Here is a 20123-nt window from a genome sequence, read left to right as displayed (position 1 = left end):
TTTATATTTGGATGCAGGAGAAGTAAATGTATATGTTTAGATCACCATACTGAATTACAAGTTTAACTCTTGAAATATTCTGTTCTTGGTTTCAAAGTCGTTACTCTCTCTTGGTTCTTTCAGAAAATTCATCTTTAGGGGCACCTGGGTAGCTCAGTCGGTTAAGCATTCGACTCTTGGTTTCGGCTTAGAGCATGATCTCAGTGTTATGGGATTGAGCCCCTTGTCCGAGTCTCCTTAGGATTCTCTCTCTCCCTCTCCCCCTATGCCTCCCTCCCCCACCCTGCTCACATGTGCATGCTCTCTAAATAAATAAATAAAATCTTAAAAAAAAAAAAAGAAGATTCATCTTTGTATCTGGACGTCTTAAATACTAGTGTCCTCCAGATTTTTTATTGGTTCTCTTCTCTTTAGTCTCCTGTTCCTATTCACAATCTACCACTAGTCTAATGAAGCTCACATAATTTTAAACCTGAAACTCTGTCAGAACCATATCCAATCTCCAACTAAATATCACCACCTGCATGTTCCACAGATACTTCAGGCATATGGCCAAGATTTATCTCATTATCTCCTGCCCATCCTATTCTTTCTTGTTTTGTTTTCAGTCTGCTTTTGGCCCCAGTCCCATACCCACCTACTAATACAGCTAGCTTGAGTTAAATAAATGTCTCTCTTCCACTGCATAATTTAGTGGTAAATATTATTCCTTATAACACAGTTCCTTCATCCCCACTGATATCTTTATTTTGAGTGCCTCTTCATCCCGTGGTCACTTGTTTTCCCATTTAACACCTTTGCTCCTTTTCTAGTCCTCCAAGTGCTCACCCCAGTGCTCACATTTGGATCTTTGTGTTTCTGTGCTTTTCTGTTTAACTGTGTGTGTATCTGTGGGTGTGGGTGTGGTAAAATATACATAATATAATATAAAATTTCACCATTTTAGCCATTTTTAAGTTTTTAGTTTAGTCCCATTAAGTACATTCAGTATTGTGTAACCAGCACCATTATGTATTTCCAGAAGGTTGTCATCATCCCAAACAGAAACTTAAAACATTAATCAATAACTGTTCTTTTGGGGCGCCTGGGTGGCTCAGTCGTTAAGCATCTGCCTTTGGCTCAGGTCATGATCCCAGGGTCCTGGGATTGAGCCCCGCATCGGGCTCCCTGCTCGGCGGGAAGCCTGCTTCTCCCTCTCCCACTCCCCCTGCTTGTGTTTCCTCTCTCGCTGTCTCTCTGTCATATAAATAAATAAAATCTATAAGAAAAAAAACAACAACTGTTCTTTTATACTTTTTATAGCATCAGACCTAAAGCACATTAGAAGAATGTGTAAAGACAGCCTGTTAGGGTGGAAGATGTTAAAATGCTTATTAACAGTTTAAATTCAAGAATAGTCATCATTAATAATAATACGATTTTCTTTTTTTTTTTTTTAAAGATTTTATTTATTTGAGAAAGAGAGAGAGAGAGAGAACCCATGGGGGGCGGAGGGTCAGAGGGAGAAGCAGACTCCCCGCCAAGCAGGGGCCCCGATGCGGGACTCGATCCAGGGACTCCAGGATCATGACCTGAGCCAAAGGCAGTCACTTAACCAACTGAGCCATCAGGCGCCCCAATAATACGATTTTCCAATTCATGTACATCTCTTTTTATTTAGATCGTTAAATTCTCTCAGTTATGCTTTGTTGTTTTCAGTTTACCTTCTTGTATATGTTTTGATATATTGATCCCTGAGTACTTTTTTTATGTAAATGCTATTCATTTTTATGTCAAATTCTCACTGTTTACTGCTAATATATGAAAATGCAATTGGTTTTTGTATATTGACCTACAATCTTTTTAGTCACTTATTAGTTCTAGTAATTTTTTGTATATTATTTAGGATTTTCTACATAGACAGTCATGTCATATGTGAATAATGACTGTTTTCCATCTTGCTTTTCTTTTTTTAATTTTATTTTATTATGTTATGTTAATCACCATACATTACATCATTAGTTTTTGATATAGTGTTCCGTGATTCATTGTTTGCGTATAACACCCAGTGCTCCATTCAATACGTGCCCTCTTTAATACCCATCACCAGGCTAACCCATCCCCCCACCCCCCTCCCCTCTAGAGCCCTCCATTTGTTTCTCAGAGTCCATAGTCTCTCATGGTTCATCTCCCGCCCTGATTTCCCCCCCTTCATTTTTTGCTTCCTCCTATCTTCTTCTTTTTTTTTTTTTTAACATATAATGTATTATTTGTCTCAGAGGTACAGGTCTGTGATTCATCAGTCTTACACAATTCACAGCGCTCACCATACCATCTTGCTTTTCAATCTATTTATTTACTACATTGTCTAGAACCTTCAGTACAGTATTGATTAAAAGTGGTGAGAACAGACATTTTTACCTTATTCCTGACTTAGGGGAAAGGGATTCAGTGTTTTACTATTAAGTATGATATTAGCTACAGGTTTTGCATAGATTTATCATGTAAAAAAGTTCTAGTTTGCTGATAGTTTTTATAATGAGAAGGTATTGAATTTTTTCAAAAGTTTTTCTGAATCTATTGGTTATTCCCCATTATATGAATTTTCTCTTTTTTCTTTTTTCTTTTTTTTTTTAAAGATTTTATTTATTTATTTGAGAGAGAGAGAATGAAAGACAGAGAGCATGAGAAGGAGGAAGGTCAGAGGGAGGAGCAGACTCCCTGCTGAGCAGGGAGCCCGATGCGGGACTCGATCCCTGGACTCCAGGATCATGACCTGAGCCGAAGGCAATCACTTAACCAACTGAGCCACCCAGGCGCCCGAATTTTCTCTTTTTTCTATTAACACAGTGAATTATATTGATTTTGATATGTTTAGCCAACTAAGTAGCTCTAGGATAAATGCCACTTTGTAATGATATATTTTTTTTATATATGCTTAATGAATTTGCTAATACGTTGTTAAGGGTTCTTTTGTTTATGGTTCATAAGAATTTGGTTTGATTTTTCTTGTAATACCTTTGTTTAGTTTTGGTATCAGGGTAATTTTTTTTTTTAAGATTTATTTATTTGAGAAAGAGAGAAGTGTGCATGCGTGTGAGTGGGGGGAGGGGCAGAGGGCAAGGGAAAGAGAGACTCTCAAGCTGCTCCCCACTGAGCTGAACGCTGGGCTCAGTCTCAGGACCCTGAGATCATGACCTGAGCCGAAATCAAGAGTCAGCCGCTCAGCCAACTGAGCCACCCAGGCACCCCAATATCAGGGTAATTTTTATAAAATAAGTTGGGAAGTATTCTCTCCTCTTATTTTCTGAAAGAATTTGTGTAAATTGGTATTACTTCTTTTTTTTTTTTTATATTTTTATTTATTTATTTGACAGAGACACAGCGAGAGAGGGAACACAAGCAGGGGGAGTGGAAGAGGGAGAAGCAGGCTTCCTGCTGAGCAGGGAGCCCGATGTGGGGCTCAATCCTAGGACCCTGGGATCATGACCTGAGCCAAAGGCAGACGCTTAACCAACTGAGCCACCCAGGCGCCCTGGTATTACTTCTTCGTAAAATGTTTGTTAGAATTCAGCAGTGAAGCCATCTTAACCTGGAGATTATTTTATGGATAGGTGTTTAACTAGCAGCTCAGTTTCTTTAGTAGAATTAGGAATATTCAGGTTATTGGGTTTTTTCCCTTCTGTGAGCTTCTGTAGTTTGTATCTTTCAAGGAATTTATCAAATTTATTGACAGAGTTGTCTAAAATATACTTTTTATCCTTTTGATGTTTGTGCAATCTGTAGCAATGCCCCTCTTTCGTTTATGTTATTGGTAATTTGTGTCTTATTCTTTTACTAGGTCAGTTGGCTAGAGGTTTATCAATTTCATTGATTGTTTCAAAGTACCAGCTTTTGGTTTCATTGGTTTACTCCATTGTTTTTTGGGGGTTTTTTTGGTTTTTTTTTAAAGGTTTTATTTATTTGACAGAGAGAAACATAGCTAGAGAGGGAACACAAGCAGGGGGAGTGGGAGAGGGAGAAGCAGGCTCCCCGCGGAGCAGGGAGCCTGATGCGGGGCTCGATCCCAGGACCCTGGGACCAGGACCTGAGCCGAAGGCAGACGCTTAACGACTGAGCCACCCAGGCGCCCCTACTCCATTGTTTTTGTTTCCTCTTTCTTTACTTCTTTTCTTATCTTTTTTGTTTCCTTTTTTTTTTTTTCCAGTACTTTATTAAATCATGTTCTGGTTTTGCAGATGGAAGCTTATATTATTGATATGAGACCTTACTTTTTTTCTAATAGAAGCATTTAATACTATAAATTTCCCTCTAAGCACTGTTTAAGTAGTCTTCAAGAAATTTGGACATGTTATATTTTTATTTTGATTCAGTTGAAAATATTTTCTAATTTCCCGTGAGTTCTTTTTCAACCTATTGGTTTAGAAGAAATGTATTTAATTTCCAAAACCTGTGGGGATTTTCCAGATAGCTTTCTATTATTGATTTCTACTTTTAATTCTTTTCAATCAGGGAACATATTTCTATTTGATCTTAAATTTATGGAGATCTTAAATTTATGGAGACTTTTTTTGTGGTACAGATATAGTTTAAGTAGATGACTTTTCCATGTGCACGTGTATAGAGTATTCTGGTGTTATTAGGTAAAGTATTCTCTAAATAATCAGGTCAAATTGGTTGATTGTGATGGTAAAGACTTCTGTATCCTTATTGATTTCAGTCTATTTGTTATAGCAGTGACTGAGAGGAAAGTTGAAATCTTCAGTTATAATTTTGGTTTTGTCTATTTTTCCTTTTCTATTCTATCAGTTTTTACTTAACGTATTTTGAAGTTCTGTTTTTAGGGGCATTCACATTTAGAATCGTTACATTCTCTCATGAATTGACCCACTCTATTATTATGAAATGCCTTATTTAATCCCTAATAATATTCTTTGTTCTGAAATCTATGTTGTTTGATATTATAGCCATTTTGGCTTTCTTATGATTAGTAGTTACAGAGTGTTACATGTTTTCCATCCTTTAAAAAAAAAAAAAGATTTACTTATTTTAGAAAGAGAGAGAGTGTGAGCAGGGAGAAGGGCAGAGGGAGAGAATCCTCAAGCAGACTCTCCACTGAGCATGGAGTCTGATGGGGAGCTCAATTCCAGATCATGATCTGAGCCAAAACCAAGAGTTGAACACTCAACCAACTGAGCCACCCAGGTGCCCCTCCATCCTTTTTACTTTAACGTTCCTATGTTTTCATATTTATAGTGAGCTTTTTTTTTTTTTAAGATTTTATTTATTTATTTGAGAGAGAGAGAGTGTGTGTGTGCGCGCATGCACGCGCAACCAGGGGGAGAAGCAGAGGAAGGAGCCGAGGGAGAGGGACAAGCAGAGTCAGTGCTGAGTGCAGAGCCTGATGTGGGCCTCGATCTCTCGACCCTGAGATCATGACCTGAGCTGAAACCAAGAGTTGGATGCTTAACCAACTGAGCCACCCAGGCACCCCTATAAGGAGCTTCTTTTGGACTATATAGTTTGTTCTTACTTTTTTCTCCAGTCTGATACTCTCTACTTTTTTATTGCAGTTTTTAGTCCATTTTCATTTAATGTAATTATTAGTAAGTTGGGTTTAAATACACCATATTGCCATTTTTTCCTTTTTTCCCCAATTGTTATTTTACTGTTCCTTTTTTTCTATTCTTACTTTCTTTTGGATTGAGAAATTTTTTTATGATTCCATTTTTTCCTCTGTTATTCACATATTACAAGTACTTCTTTGTTTTATTTTTTTAGTGGTTGTCCTAGGCCAAGGATTGGCAAACTATTGCCTGAGGACTAAATCAGTCATGCCACCTGGTTTTGTAAATAAAGTTTTACTGGAACGCAGCCGGTTGCCAAAGCATTTGGATAGCTTATGTTGCTTTCTCTTCAAGTTTACTGCTCTTTACTTCTTCAGTGTCTAGTCTGTTGTTATTCCCATCCATTGATTTTTTCATATTATCTACTTTTCTTCTCTAGAAGTTTTTTTTTTATCCTTTTTTATATCTTCATTTTCTCTCATCATATTCATCTTTTCCTCTATATTCTTGAGCTTATGGATCATGTTCCCAATATCTGCTTTAACATCCTTATTTGCTAAATCCATCACCTGTTATTTCTGGTTTGTTTTGTTTTGTTTTTTTCTTCCTTCTAAATATAGGTCCTATTTTTCTGCTTCTTCGCATGCCTGGAATTTTTTTACTTGAATTTTCAAATTGCTGAAGGCTGGCTGTATTTTGTTATGTTCCTTTAAAGAGTAAGTTACTTCAGATCATTTTGACCCTTTTGAGGCTTAAGCTTTTGTTAGTGTAGAGTAGCATTTGGTCTAGGGCTAGTTTAGCCCCATTACTAAGGTTAGCAACTTAGAGTTCATAGCCAAATCCAGCCTGCTGCCTGTTTTTGTGAATAAAATCATATTGGAATGTAGCTAGACTCAATTTTTTTTTTTTTTTAACATGTTGTCTGTGATTGCTTTTGCACTACAACCAGAGTAGTTGTAACAGAGACCATATGGCCCCCAAGCCTAAAATATTTACTGTCTGGCCCTTACACAGAAACCTTGACAACCCCTGCTCTGCTCAAAGCCTGTATATTATCAGCTCTCTCTATTCTGGCTGGTGGGAATACAAACTGTTCTCAGGCCTATTTGAGCTCTGGGAATTGTTCACCGTATTACTTTCCTCTTTTTCCTTCCCCAGCTCCACAGAGTTTTACTTCCATGTATTTGCAGATCAGTGTTCAGTCATAGATTCAAGGGAATCACTCTGCAGATGTCTGGAGTGGTCTTGGGGTGTGTTGTGTGTGTCTCTGCTACTCCCTACTCCTGATTATTTTGCCTGGCAGTTCTAGCTATCTTGGACCCTCCAAACTCTGATCTCTGTTTCTGCAACTCAGGGAGCCTGCTGGGCTCTGTTTGTGTATCCTCTCCAGGTTCCTGACCTAGAAACTGTTTTTAGGTGGTAGGCTGGGGCAGTTATAGAGCTTACTTTGTTTCCCTTCTTGCAGGATCACCATTTTGTCCTGTCAGCTCTGCAGTACTTGAAAATAGATGTTTAATATATCTTTATAGTCTTTTAGCTGTTTATGGTAGAAGAGAATTTCCTATAGCAGTTAATGTCTATGGAAATGGTAGTGTGGAATACTGATTTGCTTATTGGACAGTTAATTTGGTTCAACTCAAATCTCAGACTCTCTGATTGGTGGCAGCTTGAATCCCTGCTTTATTTCCTTTATGTTTAACCAGGGTGCTTGGCTTTGGGCCCACCCATGCCTAATTTGGGTATTAGCCAAAGGTATGAATAAAGTTTATTCAAACTCTTTGGGGCTCCCTTCTGGCTTTCATTTCTGTGGGATTTCCCTGCTTCCCTTCCAGCTGCTGCTGTCACCCTAAACTCTGTCTTTTGGTTCTTCAAGCTAGTATGACCATGGGTTTCCACCTCAATTTTATTTGCCACACACGGTCTCTACTTGGTACTTTCCCTCAGGCTACAGGTAGTATAAATTGGCAATTCTCCCCTTGCTCTTCTGTTCTTCCAAATGTAAACCCTCCCCTCCAGTTTCTATCTGTTTGGGTCTCTTTGCAGTGCCTTCAGATAGTTTTTTAAATATATATTTTTAATCTGGAATTTATACTTGCTATCTACAGTAACAGTCAATTAAGAGATATTCTGCCATTCTTGAAGCAGAACCCCAAAGCCACTCTCATTTTTTAATCAACTTCATTGAGGTATAATTTATATATAATAAAAGCACTCATTTAAGTATAGAGTTCATGAACTTTGAAAAGAATATAGGTCTATATAATCACAACAGTCAAGATTACAAAATTATCTGTTACCCCAAAAAGTTCCCTTCTCTGCCCCCATACAACCAGTAGCTCTACTGCCACTCCTGGCCTTCAGTAATCATATATCTGCTTCTGTTGCTATAAACTAGTTTTGCCTCTTCTAGAATTTCACATAAATGGGATAATAGAATATGTGCTTTTGGAGAGATTGGTTTGTGTAACTCAATGTTTTTGAAGTTTATTCATGTTGTGTACATGAACATTCTTTGTATTGCTAAGTGGTACTCAAGTATATAAATATACTATAATTTGTTTATCTACTCATGTTTTGATAGACTTTTTTTTTAAAGATTTTATTTATTTGAGAGGGAGAGCATGCATGAATGTGGGGAAGGAGCAGAAGGAGAGGAAGAAGCAGACTCCCCACTGAGCAGGGAGCCCGACATGGGGCTCAATCTCTGGACCCAGAAATCATGACCTGAGCTGAAGGCAGATGCTTAACCAACTGAGCCACCCAGGTGCCCCAAGACATTTTTTCCCCTACTTTCTGACTATTACAGATGATGCTTGCGTGAACTGTATTTTCATTTCTTTGGGGTAAATGCCTAGGTGTGGAATCAGTGGGTTGTATGAAAAATATATGCTTAACTTTATAAGAAACTGCCAGATTTATGGAGAGTAGTACCATTCTACATTCCCACCAACAATGTATAAGAGTTAGAGTAGCTCCATATCCTCACCAACACTTGGTATGGTCACTTTTTAATTTTAATTATCCTAGAGAGTGTGTAATGGTATTTCACTATTTTAGTTTTCATTTCCCTGATATAAGTGCTGAGCATTTTTTGCTTGACATTTAGATATCTTCTGAACTTGTTCAGAGCTTTTTCCAATTTTTAATGCATTCGTTGTTTTCTTTTTGTGTTGTATGAGTTCTTTATATATTCTAGACATAAGTCTTTTGTCAGATAAAAGTACTGTGAATTATCTTTTCCCAGTCTGTGATTTGATTTTTTATTTTCTTAAAGGTCTCTTTCAGAGCTGAAGTTTTTAATTTTGACAAAATCCAGTTCATTAGGTTTTCAAATTTTATGTTGCGTGTTTTTTGTGTCCTATTCCAAAACTCTTTGCACACTCCAGGTTGTGCATATTTTGTTTTTTTGCTTACTATATGAGTATTATGAGTTTAGACTTTCTTTTTTTAAGTGAATTATCTATTACAGCTTAATTCTTTTGTATGCCGTAAGAATTGAGGTTCCTTTTTTAAATTTTTTTAATGAATATTCAGTTTTTCCAGAGTTGTCTGTGAAAAGACATCCTTTCTCTACTGAATTATCCTGGAGCCTCTCTTGACAGTTATCCATATATGTATAGGAGTGTTTCCATAGTCTGTTTTATTGATTTGTATACTTACCCTTTCACCAGTGTACACAGTCTTGATTAGTCAATGAGGTCACAAAATCAGATAATGTGAATCTTCCAACACTGTCTTTTTCAAACTTACTCAGACATGCTAGGTGTTGTACATTTCCAGTAAATTTTAGAATCAACTTAATAATCTCTATAAAACAGTCTACTTAGGGGTGCTTGGGTGACTCAGTCGGTTAATCGTCCAGCTCTTGGTTTCAGCTCAGGTCATGATCTCATGGGTTGTGAGACTGAGCCCTGCATTGGGCTTGGTGCTCAGCGGGGAGTCTGCTTGAGGATTCTCTCCCTTTGACCCTACCCCTATATGCATGCTCACACATGTGCTCTCTCTCTCAAATAAATAAATTAAATCTTTAAAAAAGAAAAACAGATGTGTTGGGAGATTATTAAAAGTGGTACTGTAGGGGGCGCCTGGGTGGCTCAGTCGTTAAGCGTCTGCCTTCGGCTCAGGTCATGATCCCAGGGTCCTGGGATCGAGTCCCACATCGGGTTCCCTCCTCGGCGGGAAGCCTGCTCTCCCTCTCCCACTCCCGGGGCTTGTGTTCCTGCTCTCGCTATCTCTGTCTCTGTCAAATAAATAAATAAAATCTTGAAAAAAAAAAAAAGTGGTACTGTAGGGGCACCTGGGTGGCTCAGTTGGTTAAGTGACTGCCTTCGGCTCAGGTCATGATCCTGGAGTCCCAGGATCGAGTCCTGCATCGGGCTCCCTGCTCAGAGGGGAGTCTGCTTCTGCTTCTGACCCTCTCTCCTCTCATGTTCTCTCTCTCATTCTCAGATGAATAAATAAAATCTTTAAAAAAAAAAAAAAAAGCGGTACTGTAAGGGGTACCTGGCTGGCTTAGTTAATGGAGCATGTGACTCTTGATCTCAGGGTTGTGAGTTTGAACCCCAGGTTAGTACAGAGATTAGAGATTACTTAAAAATAAAATCTTTAAGGGTCGTCTAGGTGGCTCAGTTGGTTAAGCATCTGCCTTCAGCTCAGGTCATGATCTCAGGATCCTGGGATCCAGCCCCACATTGGGCTCCCCGCTCAGCAGGGAGTCTGCTTCTCCCTCCCTCTGCCCCTCCCCCCACTTATGCTCGCTCTCTCCTCTCTCTCAAATAAATAAAACCTTTAAAAAATAATAAAATAAAATCTTAAAAAAAAAAAAAAAGGGACGCCTGGGTGGCTCAGTTGGTTAAGCGTCTGCCTTCTGCTCAGGTCATGATCCCAGCGTCCTGGGATCGAGTCCCACATTGGACTCCTTGCTCAGCAGGGAGTCTGCTTCTCCCTCTGCCTGCTCTGCCTGCTGCTCTCCCTGCTTGTGCTCACTCTCTCTCTGACAAATAAAATCTTTTAAAAATATAAATAAATAAATAAAGTAGTACTCCACAAATATGAAATGAGTTAGGTTGTTGTCAGTATTCTTTAGAGATTCTGAATCTGTCCAGATTTCCCCCCCTTTGGTCTAGTTCTTTCATTTACTGACAAACATTAACATCAACCATGGTTTTGGACTTTTTTAAGTCTCATGTTACTTTTGTCAGTATTTGCCTAGTGTACTTTGAAACTTTTCTTATTTAAGTACATATACATTTGTAATTGTTATTCTGGTGTATTTTCTCTTTTATCATTATAAAATGCCCCCTTTGTCTGTAGTAGTAACACTCCTCAACTTTCCCATGTTTAGTGGTTGTGTATAATTTTCCATCCATTTCCATTTTCAGCGTATTTGTGTCTATGGTATTTAAAATATTTCTCTTACAGACAGAATTATATGAATCTTGCTTTTTCATGCAGTCTAATAATCCTGGCCATTTTATTGGAGTGTTTAGTCCATTTATATTTAATACAGTTAGAGGTATATGGATATAGGGCTACCATTTTGCTGTTTGTTTTCCAAATGCCTAACTTGTTTTGTTTTAAGTTTTTAACTAATTCTTTTTTTTTTTTTAAGATTTTATTTATTTATTTGACAGAGAAAGAGAGATCACAAGTAGGCAGACAGGCAGGCAGAGGGAGAGGGAGAAGCAGACTCCCTGCTGAGCACAGAGCCCAATGCGGGGCTCAATCCCAGGACCCTGGGATCATGACCTGAGCCGAAGGTAGATGCTTAACCATCTGAGCCACCCAGGTGTCCCTTTAACTAATTCTTATTAGTTAACATATAGTGTAATACTGGTTTCAGGAGTAGAATTCAGTGACTCATCACTTACATATAACCAGTGCTCATCACAACATGTGCCGTCCTTAATACCCATCACCCATTTAGCCCATCTCCCACCCACTTCCCCTCTGGCAACCCTCAATTTGTTCTCTATCATTAAGACTCTTATGGTTCACCTCCCTCTTTTTTTTTTCCCTTTCCCTATGTTCATCTATTTTGTTTCTTAAATTCCACATGAGTGAAATCATACGGTATTTATCTTTCTCTGACTGACTTATTTCACTTAGCATAATACACTCTAGCTCCATCCATGTCATTGCAAATGGCAAGATATTATTCTTTTTGATGGCTGAGTAGTATTCCATATAGATACACATACCACATCTTCTTTACCCATTCATCAGTTGATGGACGCACGTTTGGGCTCTTTCCATAATTTGGCTATTGTTGATAATGCTGCTATAAATATCGGGGTGCATGTACCCCTTTGAATCAGTATTTTTGTATCCTTGGGCAAATACCTAGCAGTGCAAATTGCTGGGTTGTAGGGTAGTTCTATTTTTAACTTTTTGAGGAACTTCCATACTGTTTTCCAGAGTGGCTGCTACCAGTTTGCATTCCCACCAACTGTGTAGGAGGGTTCCCCTTTCTCCGCATCCTTGCCAACATCTGTTGTTTAATGTGTTGCTAATTTTAGCCATTCTGATAGGTGTGAGGTGGTATCTCATCGTGGTTTTGATTTGTATTTCTCTGATGATGAGTGATGTTGAACATCTTTTCATGTGTCTATTAGCCATCTGGATGTCTTCTTTGGAAAAATGTCTCTTCGTATCTTCTGCCTATTTTTTTTTTTTTTTTTAAGATTTTATTTATTTATTTGACAGAGAGAGACACAGCGAGAGAGGGAACACAAGCAGGGGGAGTGGGAGAGAGAGAAGCAGGCTTCCCGTGGAGCAGGGAGCCCGATGTGGGGCTCAATCCCAGGACCGTGGGATCATGACCTGAGCCGAAGGCAGACGCTTAATGACTGAGCCACCCAGGTGCCCCTCTTCTGCCTGTTTCTTAACTGGATTATTTATTTTGGGGGTGTTGAGTTTGATAAGTTCTTTATAGATTTTTGGATACTAACCCTTTATCAGATACGTCGTTTGCAAATGGGAGAAGTCCCATTCTATAGGCTACCTTGTAGTTTTGTTGATTGTTTCCTTCACTGTGCAGCTTTTTACCTTGATGAAATCCCAATAGTTCATTTTTGCTTTTGTTTCCCTTGCCTCTAGAGACTTGTCTAGTAAGGTTGCTATGGCCGATGTCGAAGAGGTTTCTGCCTGTTTCTCCACTAGGATTTTGATGGTTTCCTGTCTCATATTTAGGTCTTTAATCCATTTTGAATTTATTTTTGTGTATGGTATATAAAAGTGATCGAGTTTCATTCTTTTACATGTTGCTGTCCAGTTTTCCTAACACCATTTGTTGAAGAGACTGTCTTTTTTTCATTAATCTTTCCTGCTTTGTCAAAGATTAGTTACCATATAGTGTGGGTCCATTTCGGGGTTCTCTATTCTGTTCCATTGATCTATTCATCTCTCTTTGTGCCAGTACCAGACTGTCTTGATGACTACAGCTTTGTAATATAACTTGAAATCTGGAATTGTGATGCCTCCAGCTTTTTCTTTTTCAAGATTGCTTTGGCTATTCAGGGTGTTTTGTGGTTCCATACAAATTTTAGGATTGTTTGTTCTACCTATTTGAAAAATGCTGGTGGTATTTTTATAGGAATTGCATTAAATGTGTAGATTGCTTTGGGTAGCATAGACATTTTTTTTTTTTAAGATTTTATTTATTTATTTATTTGAGAGAGAATGAGAAAGAACACATGAGAGGGGGGAGGGGCAGAGGGAGAAGCAGACTCCCAGCCAAGCAGGGAGCCCGATGCAGGACTCGATCCAGGGACTCCAGGATCATGACCTGAGCCGAAGGCAGTCGCCCAACCAACTGAGCCACCCAGGTGCCCTAGCATAGACATTTTAACAATATTTGTTCTTCCATTTCTCTGTGTCATTTTCAATTTCTTTCATAAGTGTTCTATAGTTTTCAGAGTTCAGATATTTTACTCTGGTTAGGCTTATTCCTAGGAAAGTTATGGTTCTTGGTGCAACTGTAAATGGTATTTGATTCCTTGATCAAAGGTGTATTGGTGTATAAAAATGCAACAGATTTCTTTATGTTGATTTTGTATCCTGCAACTTTGCTGAATTCCTGTATTCTAGCAATTTTTTGGTGGAGTCTTTCAGGTTTTCTACATAGAGTATCATATTGTTGTGAATAGTGAAAGTTTGACTTCTTCCTTGCTAATTTGGATACCTTTTATTTCTTTTTGTTGTCTGATTACTGAGGTTAAGACTTCTGGTACTATGTTAAATTACAATGATGAGAGTGGACACCCTTGTCTTGTTCCTGACCACAGAGGAAAGGCTTTCATTTTTCCCCATCAAGGATGATATTAACTGTAGGTCTTTTGTATATGGCCTTTATGATGTTGAGGTATCTTCCATCTATCCCTAGTTTGTTGAGGGTTTTTATCAAGAATCGATACTGTATTTTGTCAAATGCTTTTTTTGCATCTCTTGACAGGATTGTATGGTTCTTATCCTTTTAATAATGTAGCATGTCACGTTGATTGATTTGCAAATATTGAACTACCCTTGCAGCCCAGGAATAAATCCCACTTGATCATGGTGAGTAATTGTTTTAATGTACTGTTGGATTCGGTTTGCTAGTATCTTATTGAAAATTTTTGCATTCATGTTCATCAGGGATATTGGCCTTTTTTTTTTTTTTTTAAGATTTTATTTATTTATTTGAGAGAGAGAATGAGAGAGAGAGAGAGCACATGAGAGGGGGGAGGGTCAGAGGGAGAAGCAGGCTCCCCGCCGAGCAGGGAGCCCAATGTGGGACTCGATCCCAGGACTCCAGGATCATGACCTGAGCCGAAGGCAGTCGCTTAACCAACTGAGCCACCCAGGCGCCCAGGGATATTGGCCTTTAATTATCCTTTTTAGTGTGGTCTTTGACTGGTTTTGGAATCAAGGTAATGCTGGCCTTGTAGAATGTGTTTGGGAGTTTTCCTTCCATTTCTATTTTTTGGAACATTTTGAGAAGAATAGGTATTAACTCTTCTTTAAATGTTTGGTAGAGGGGCACCTGGGTGGCTCAGACAGTTAAGTGTCTGCCTTTGGCTCAGGTCATGATCCCAGGGTCCTGGGATCGAGCCCCGCATTGGGCTCCCTGCTCCATGGGAAGCCTGCTTCTCCCTCTCCCACTCCCCCTGCTTGTGTTCCCTCTCTCGCTGTGTCTCTCTCTGTCAAATAAATAAAATCTTAAAAAAAAAAAAAAAGTGTTTGGTAGAATTCTCCTGGGAAGCCATCAGGCCCTGCCTGGACTTTTGTTTGTTGGGAGATTTTTTTGCTTACTGATTCAATTTCTTTGCTGGTTATGGGTCTGTTCAAATTTTCTATTCCTGTTTCAGTTTTGGTAATTTATGTTTCTAGGAATTCATCCATTTCTTCCAGATTGCCTAGTTTGTTGGCATATAATTTTTAATGTTCTCTTATAATTATATTTCTGTCGTGTTGGTTGTGATGTCTTCTCTTTCATTTGTGATTTTATTGATTTGGGTCCTTCTCTTTTCTTTTTGGTAAGTCTGGCTATGGGGTTATCAATTTTATTAATTCTTCCAAAGAACCAGCTCTTAGTCTGATTGATCTGTTCTACTGGGTTTTTTTTTTTTTTTCTATTATTTGTCTATTATTTACTTCTGCTCTAATCTTTATTATTCCCTTCTTCTGCTGGCTTTAGGCTTTATTTCCTCTTACTCTAGCTCCTTTAGGTATAAAGTTAGGTTGTGTATTTGAGAGTTTTGTTTCTTGAGACAGGCCTGTATTGCTACGTACTTCCTCTTAGGACCACTTCTGCTTCATCCCAAAGGTTTTAGACTGTCATGTTTTCACTTTCATTTGCTTTCATGTATTTTTTTTTTAATTTCTTCTTTAATTTCCTGGTTAACCCACTCATTCTTTAGTAGGATGTTCTTTAACATGTATTTGTGGTCTTTCCAAATTTTTTCTTGTGGTTGACTTCAAGTTTCATAGCGTTGTGGTCAGAAAATATGTATGGTATGATCTCAGATGTTTTGTACTTGTTGAGGCCTGATTTGTGACCCAGTATGTGATCTGTTCTGGAAAATGTTCCATGTGCACTGGAAAAAAATGTGTATTCTGCTGCGTTAGGATGAAATGTTCTGAATATATCTATTAAGTCCATCTGGTCCAGTGTGTTATTCAAAGCCATTGTTTCCTTGTTGATTTTCTGTTTAGATGATCTTTCCTTTGCTGTAAATGGTGTTAAAATCCCCTGTTGTTATTGTATTTTTATCAATGAATTTCTTTATGTTTGTTATTAATTGATTTGTATATTTGAGTACTCCCAAATTGGGAGCATAAATATTTACACTTGTTAGATTTTCTTGTTGGATAGGCCCCTTTATTATGATATAATGCCCTTCTTCATATCTTGTTACAGTCTTTGGTTTAAAATCTCATTTGGGAGTGCCTGGGTGGATCAGTTGGTTGCCTGTCTGCCTTCAGCTCGGGTCATGATCCCAGGGTCCTGGGATCAAGCCCCACATAAGCTTTCTGCTCAGCAGGGAACCTGTTCTCCCTCTCCCTCTGCCTGCTGCTCTTGTGATCTCTCTCTTGCTCTGTCAAATAAATAAAATCTTAAAATAAAATAAAATAAAATAAAATCTAGTTTGCCTGAAAAAAATATGGCTCCTCAGCTTTCTTTTGATGTCCATTAGCATGATAAATGGTTCTCCATCCCCTCACTTTCAATCTGCAGGTGCCTTTACTAACCCCTTTTTTTAATCCTTTTAAATATATTCTGTATTTTAAGGCAGTTTTAGGTTCATGGCAAAATTATATAGAAAGTACAGTTTCAGGGCTCCTGGCTGGCTCAGTCCCTGGAGCATGTGACTCTTAATCTGGGATTTTGGGTTCAAGCCCCACATTGGGCATAAAGATTACTTAAAAATAAAATCTTTTTTTAAAAGAAAGTACAGAATTTCCATTTACCCCCTGCCCCTACACAAGAATAGCCTCCCCATTATCAACATTTTGCACTAGAGTGATACATTTATTACAGTGAACCTACATTAACACATCATTATTTCCCAAAGTCTGTAGTTTACATTAAGGTTCACTCTTGGTCTTATATATTCAGTGGATTCTCACAAATATATAATGATATATCCACCATTATAGTATTATATGGAATAGTTTCACTGCTCTAAAAATCCTCTGTGCTACACCTATTCATCCCTTGTCCCTTCCTTTTTTTTTTTTTTTTTTAAACTATCTCCTTAGTTTTGCCTTCCCAGAATATCATATAGTTGGAATCATACAGCCTTTTCTGATTGGCTTCTTATCCTAACCTGTTTTGGGTTTTTTTTTTTTTTTAAGATTTATTTATTTATTTTAGGGGAGGGAGGAGTAGGGGGAGTGGGAGAGAGAGAATCTCAAGCCAACTCCCCACTGAGCATGGAGCCCAATGTAGGGCTCAATCCCACGACCCTGAGATCATGACTTGAGCTGAAATCAAGGGTCAGATACTTAACTGACTGAGCCACCCAGGCACCCCAACCTGTTTTTTAGTCATCTGTTCTTATATATGTTGTGTCTTGTGTCAATCAAATACATTTTAATAGTTCTTTTCATTCATGTATTGATTTTTTACTTATATCTATTTCCATGCCCAGGTTTTTCATTTTCTTTGAACACATTAAAAATAGCTGCTTTGAAGCCTTTTTTTGGCAAAATCCAACATTGGGGCCCACTAGGGATTAGTTTCTCTGGCTTTTTCTGAATATGGGTCATACCCCTTCCTCTTGTTTTGTTTTGTTTGTGTGTTTAGTAATTTTTGCTAGAAACCTGAATATCATGAATAATACAGTAATTTCATTCTGTCTTTTTTTTCTGAGGATTATTGGGTTTTTTTTAAGCAGGCAACTAATTTGCTTGAAATCGAACTTTAAAACTGCCCCCACCCTCAAGTGTAAAGCAGCTGATATATCAGTTCAGTTCTTTCAGCTTCCACCTGCTGCTTTTTGACCCTAGCCCCCTTAGGGGAGGGGAGGTCAGTTCTTTTTGTGTTCACGTACTTTAGCTCTTTATTAAGGAATTGGTGTTTATACTTATATTTTAGGGCTTACTTTCTGTAGGGCTCTTTCTTCCAGTGTTCACCCCCTATATTTCCTGCTGCTCTGTGAGCTGCAATTTTCTGACACCTCCCATCCAGTAAGGCTTCAGTTTTCTTCTGCTTGAGCTATGAGCAGGTTATGTAATGCTGTTAATAAAAAAATGCAGAAATCTCAGAATCTCATAGGTGTAGGTGCACTTCTATTTTTCAGAACTCTTTTCTGGTATCTTGCTAAGTCCTCTGTGATGTCTCCAACAATTGCTTAGTTTAACTACCAACCTGGAGTTCTGGCAGCGTTTATACTCTGATTTTGGTTCTTATCCTTTCTGTAGTTCTCTCACTTCAGTAATTTATTTCCAGGGGTGCCTGGCTGACTCAATTGGTCAAGCATCCCTTGATCTCAGCTCAGGTGTTGATCTCACGGTCATAAGTTCAAGGCCCGCATTGGGCTCAACATTGCATGGAGCCTACTTTAAAAAAAGAAAGAGAGAGAGAGAAAGAGAAAGAAAGAGAAGGAAGGAAGGAAGGAAGGGAAAAGAAAAGAAAAAGAGAGGGAGAGAGAGAGAGAGAGAAAGAAAAGAAAGAATGAATGAATGAATTTATTTCTAAATCTCCAGCTTATCTGCCAGTTCTAAATTCTGCCTCAGGAGCTGTAGGGTTTCTGCTACCTTCATGCAAAAAAAAGCCATGAACTGAACAGTTCTTACCCATTGCAGTTGCTGTCCATTAAGAATAAATTCTTCAGTTTTTGCTTGCTTTGATTATTTTCCAGTGCCATCTGTCATTTATTATATATTGTGTTCAGAAATATATGTTATGTTAATTCTAAATAATGATTATCTGAGGGATTATTTTCGTGACCAATTCACTGTATTAGTTTTGGATGCCAGTTGTTCCTATGCATTCTAAAACCATATTCTTCCCACATAACATAATCTTGACAGGGAAAAATTTTACTTCCTCATTTGTGCTCCCCTTGTAATATACTGCATCTTGTATATTCTTTTGTTGTAGTACCTGTAACACCTTCTAGCAGGTTTGTGTTTATACATACCGTATTAAAGGTGTGTGTTCCTTGCTTTGAGGCTATGTAGGGACCATGCTTTGTATGTCTTGGCATTCCAGTAAACGAATGCAGTTTTGGGGTACAAAGCAACTTCACGTAAATATTTTTAGAATTAATTATTAAATAAATTCAGTGCCAGTTACTTCTGTCTTCACTTTTGTTTATCTTACCATGTAAATCACAAGACAAAAATGATTGGCTTTCTTTATATTCATATGAATGCCCCAAAGAAGCAGGATCAAAAGTAGTCCACAATATCTAGTCAGCTTACTCTGATCATAGTCCCAATCCATTGCAGTCATCAGTGTCATTCAAAGATGTGACTGTGGACTTCACTCGGGAGGAGTGGCAGCACCTGGATCCTGCTCAGAAGACTCTCTACATGGATGTGATGTTGGAAAACTATTGCCATCTCATCTCTGTGGGTAAGAAAAACTCTCTTTGAAAATTCCAGTAGTATACATTTCCTTTCAAAGTGCCTGAATTATGCCCTGAATTTCAGGCTTAAGAGGTGATGAATTATTTGTTAACAGAGAGGATAATTGTGTACTTACCCAGAACAAGATGTTAAGTTTTCTCTTACATGAAGAAGTATCTTAATTTGCATTGAAAATGTACTGTACTAATTATTCAAATGTATTGAGGCCTAAGCAACTTAATCCAAATTTTTCTTTATCAGGGTGTCACATGACCAAACCTGATGTGATCCTCAAGTTGGAACGAGGAGAAGAGCCATGGACATCATTTACAGGTCATGCCTGCTTAGGTGAGTTTCTGACTCTTCAGGTGGATAAAGTCTAGTGGAGAATAAATTTTAAAATGGTCATGTGGTGGGTGGCACCTTTGAAATATTTTGTCTTTTTAAAGGCTCCTAAATTTTTAAATGATCATCATGCCTGCAAAATTTAAACTTTTAAATATCACTTTCCCAATATAATATTCTTTTCTAGTTTGCTTGATGTTATCAAGGATAGTTGCCACTCAATCAAAATGTACTATAAGCCTTCCTTTAGATCTTTTTTCTCGATTTGTGTCTTTTTCTAGGCTCAGTCCTTTATCTTCTTGCCGTTGTATATATTTCTTTTAGGCATTCTTAAATCTATTTTTAAAGAAGAGAATATTCTTGGTTAATGTTTTTCTTCTCACTGCTTTCCATTTTTTTTTTCTTTTTATTACCTCAGATTTGTTTTCTGTGCTAAGTCTAATAAGCTCCCCTTCTCACCACAAATCTAGCTGTTGGTTTTAAAACTCACTTGCCTTGGCTAGATTGATAATTCCACAGTTATCATTTTCTTCCAGTAAACTTTTGTGGTTCATTTTATATGGCTGATCATCACACCTGAAGTCAACCCTTGGTGTGAGTAAAACATTACTTATTCTTACCCTGATTCCCTTAGTGATTATTTCCAACTTGTTCTGTTTTCTTCATTACTGGCCA

The 20123-nt window shown here is 38.0% G+C and overlaps 2 protein-coding genes across 11 annotated transcripts in view; one reads left to right on the top strand and one right to left on the bottom strand.

The window, feature by feature from the left end:
• Window positions 1-20123, top strand: part of ZNF567 (zinc finger protein 567) — a 67442-nt gene that overhangs the window by 4606 nt on the left and 42713 nt on the right. For 8 of the 9 annotated variants that reach the window (XM_045891360.3, XM_045891356.3, XM_045891355.3 and 5 more), the window contains 2 exons: window positions 18984-19110; window positions 19365-19451. In XM_045891360.3, coding sequence (XP_045747316.1) covers window positions 18984-19110; window positions 19365-19451 — 214 coding nt within the window. Of the gene's footprint in view, window positions 1-13998; window positions 14103-18983; window positions 19111-19364; window positions 19452-20123 lie in introns of all 9 variants that reach the window. The other variant, XM_054511581.2, reaches the window with a different exon arrangement.
• The window catches only part of ZNF461 (zinc finger protein 461), a 117289-nt gene that overhangs the window by 57289 nt on the left and 39877 nt on the right, over window positions 1-20123 (bottom strand). The window contains exon 5 of one of the 2 annotated variants that reach the window (XR_010408216.1): window positions 15114-19104. The exons of the other annotated variant lie outside the window; for it this stretch is intronic. The gene's annotated coding sequence lies outside the window, so the exon portion shown is untranslated. Of the gene's footprint in view, window positions 1-15113; window positions 19105-20123 lie in introns of those variants that run through there. 2 annotated transcript variants of the gene reach the window in all.

Source organism: Mirounga angustirostris, unplaced genomic scaffold (assembly GCF_029215605.1).
Source record: "Mirounga angustirostris isolate CCGP_5_RB_7025 unplaced genomic scaffold, mMirAng1.0.hap1 SCAF_16, whole genome shotgun sequence".
Classification (NCBI taxonomy): domain Eukaryota; kingdom Metazoa; phylum Chordata; class Mammalia; order Carnivora; family Phocidae; genus Mirounga; species Mirounga angustirostris.
This window is presented reverse-complemented; position numbering and strand designations above follow the sequence as displayed.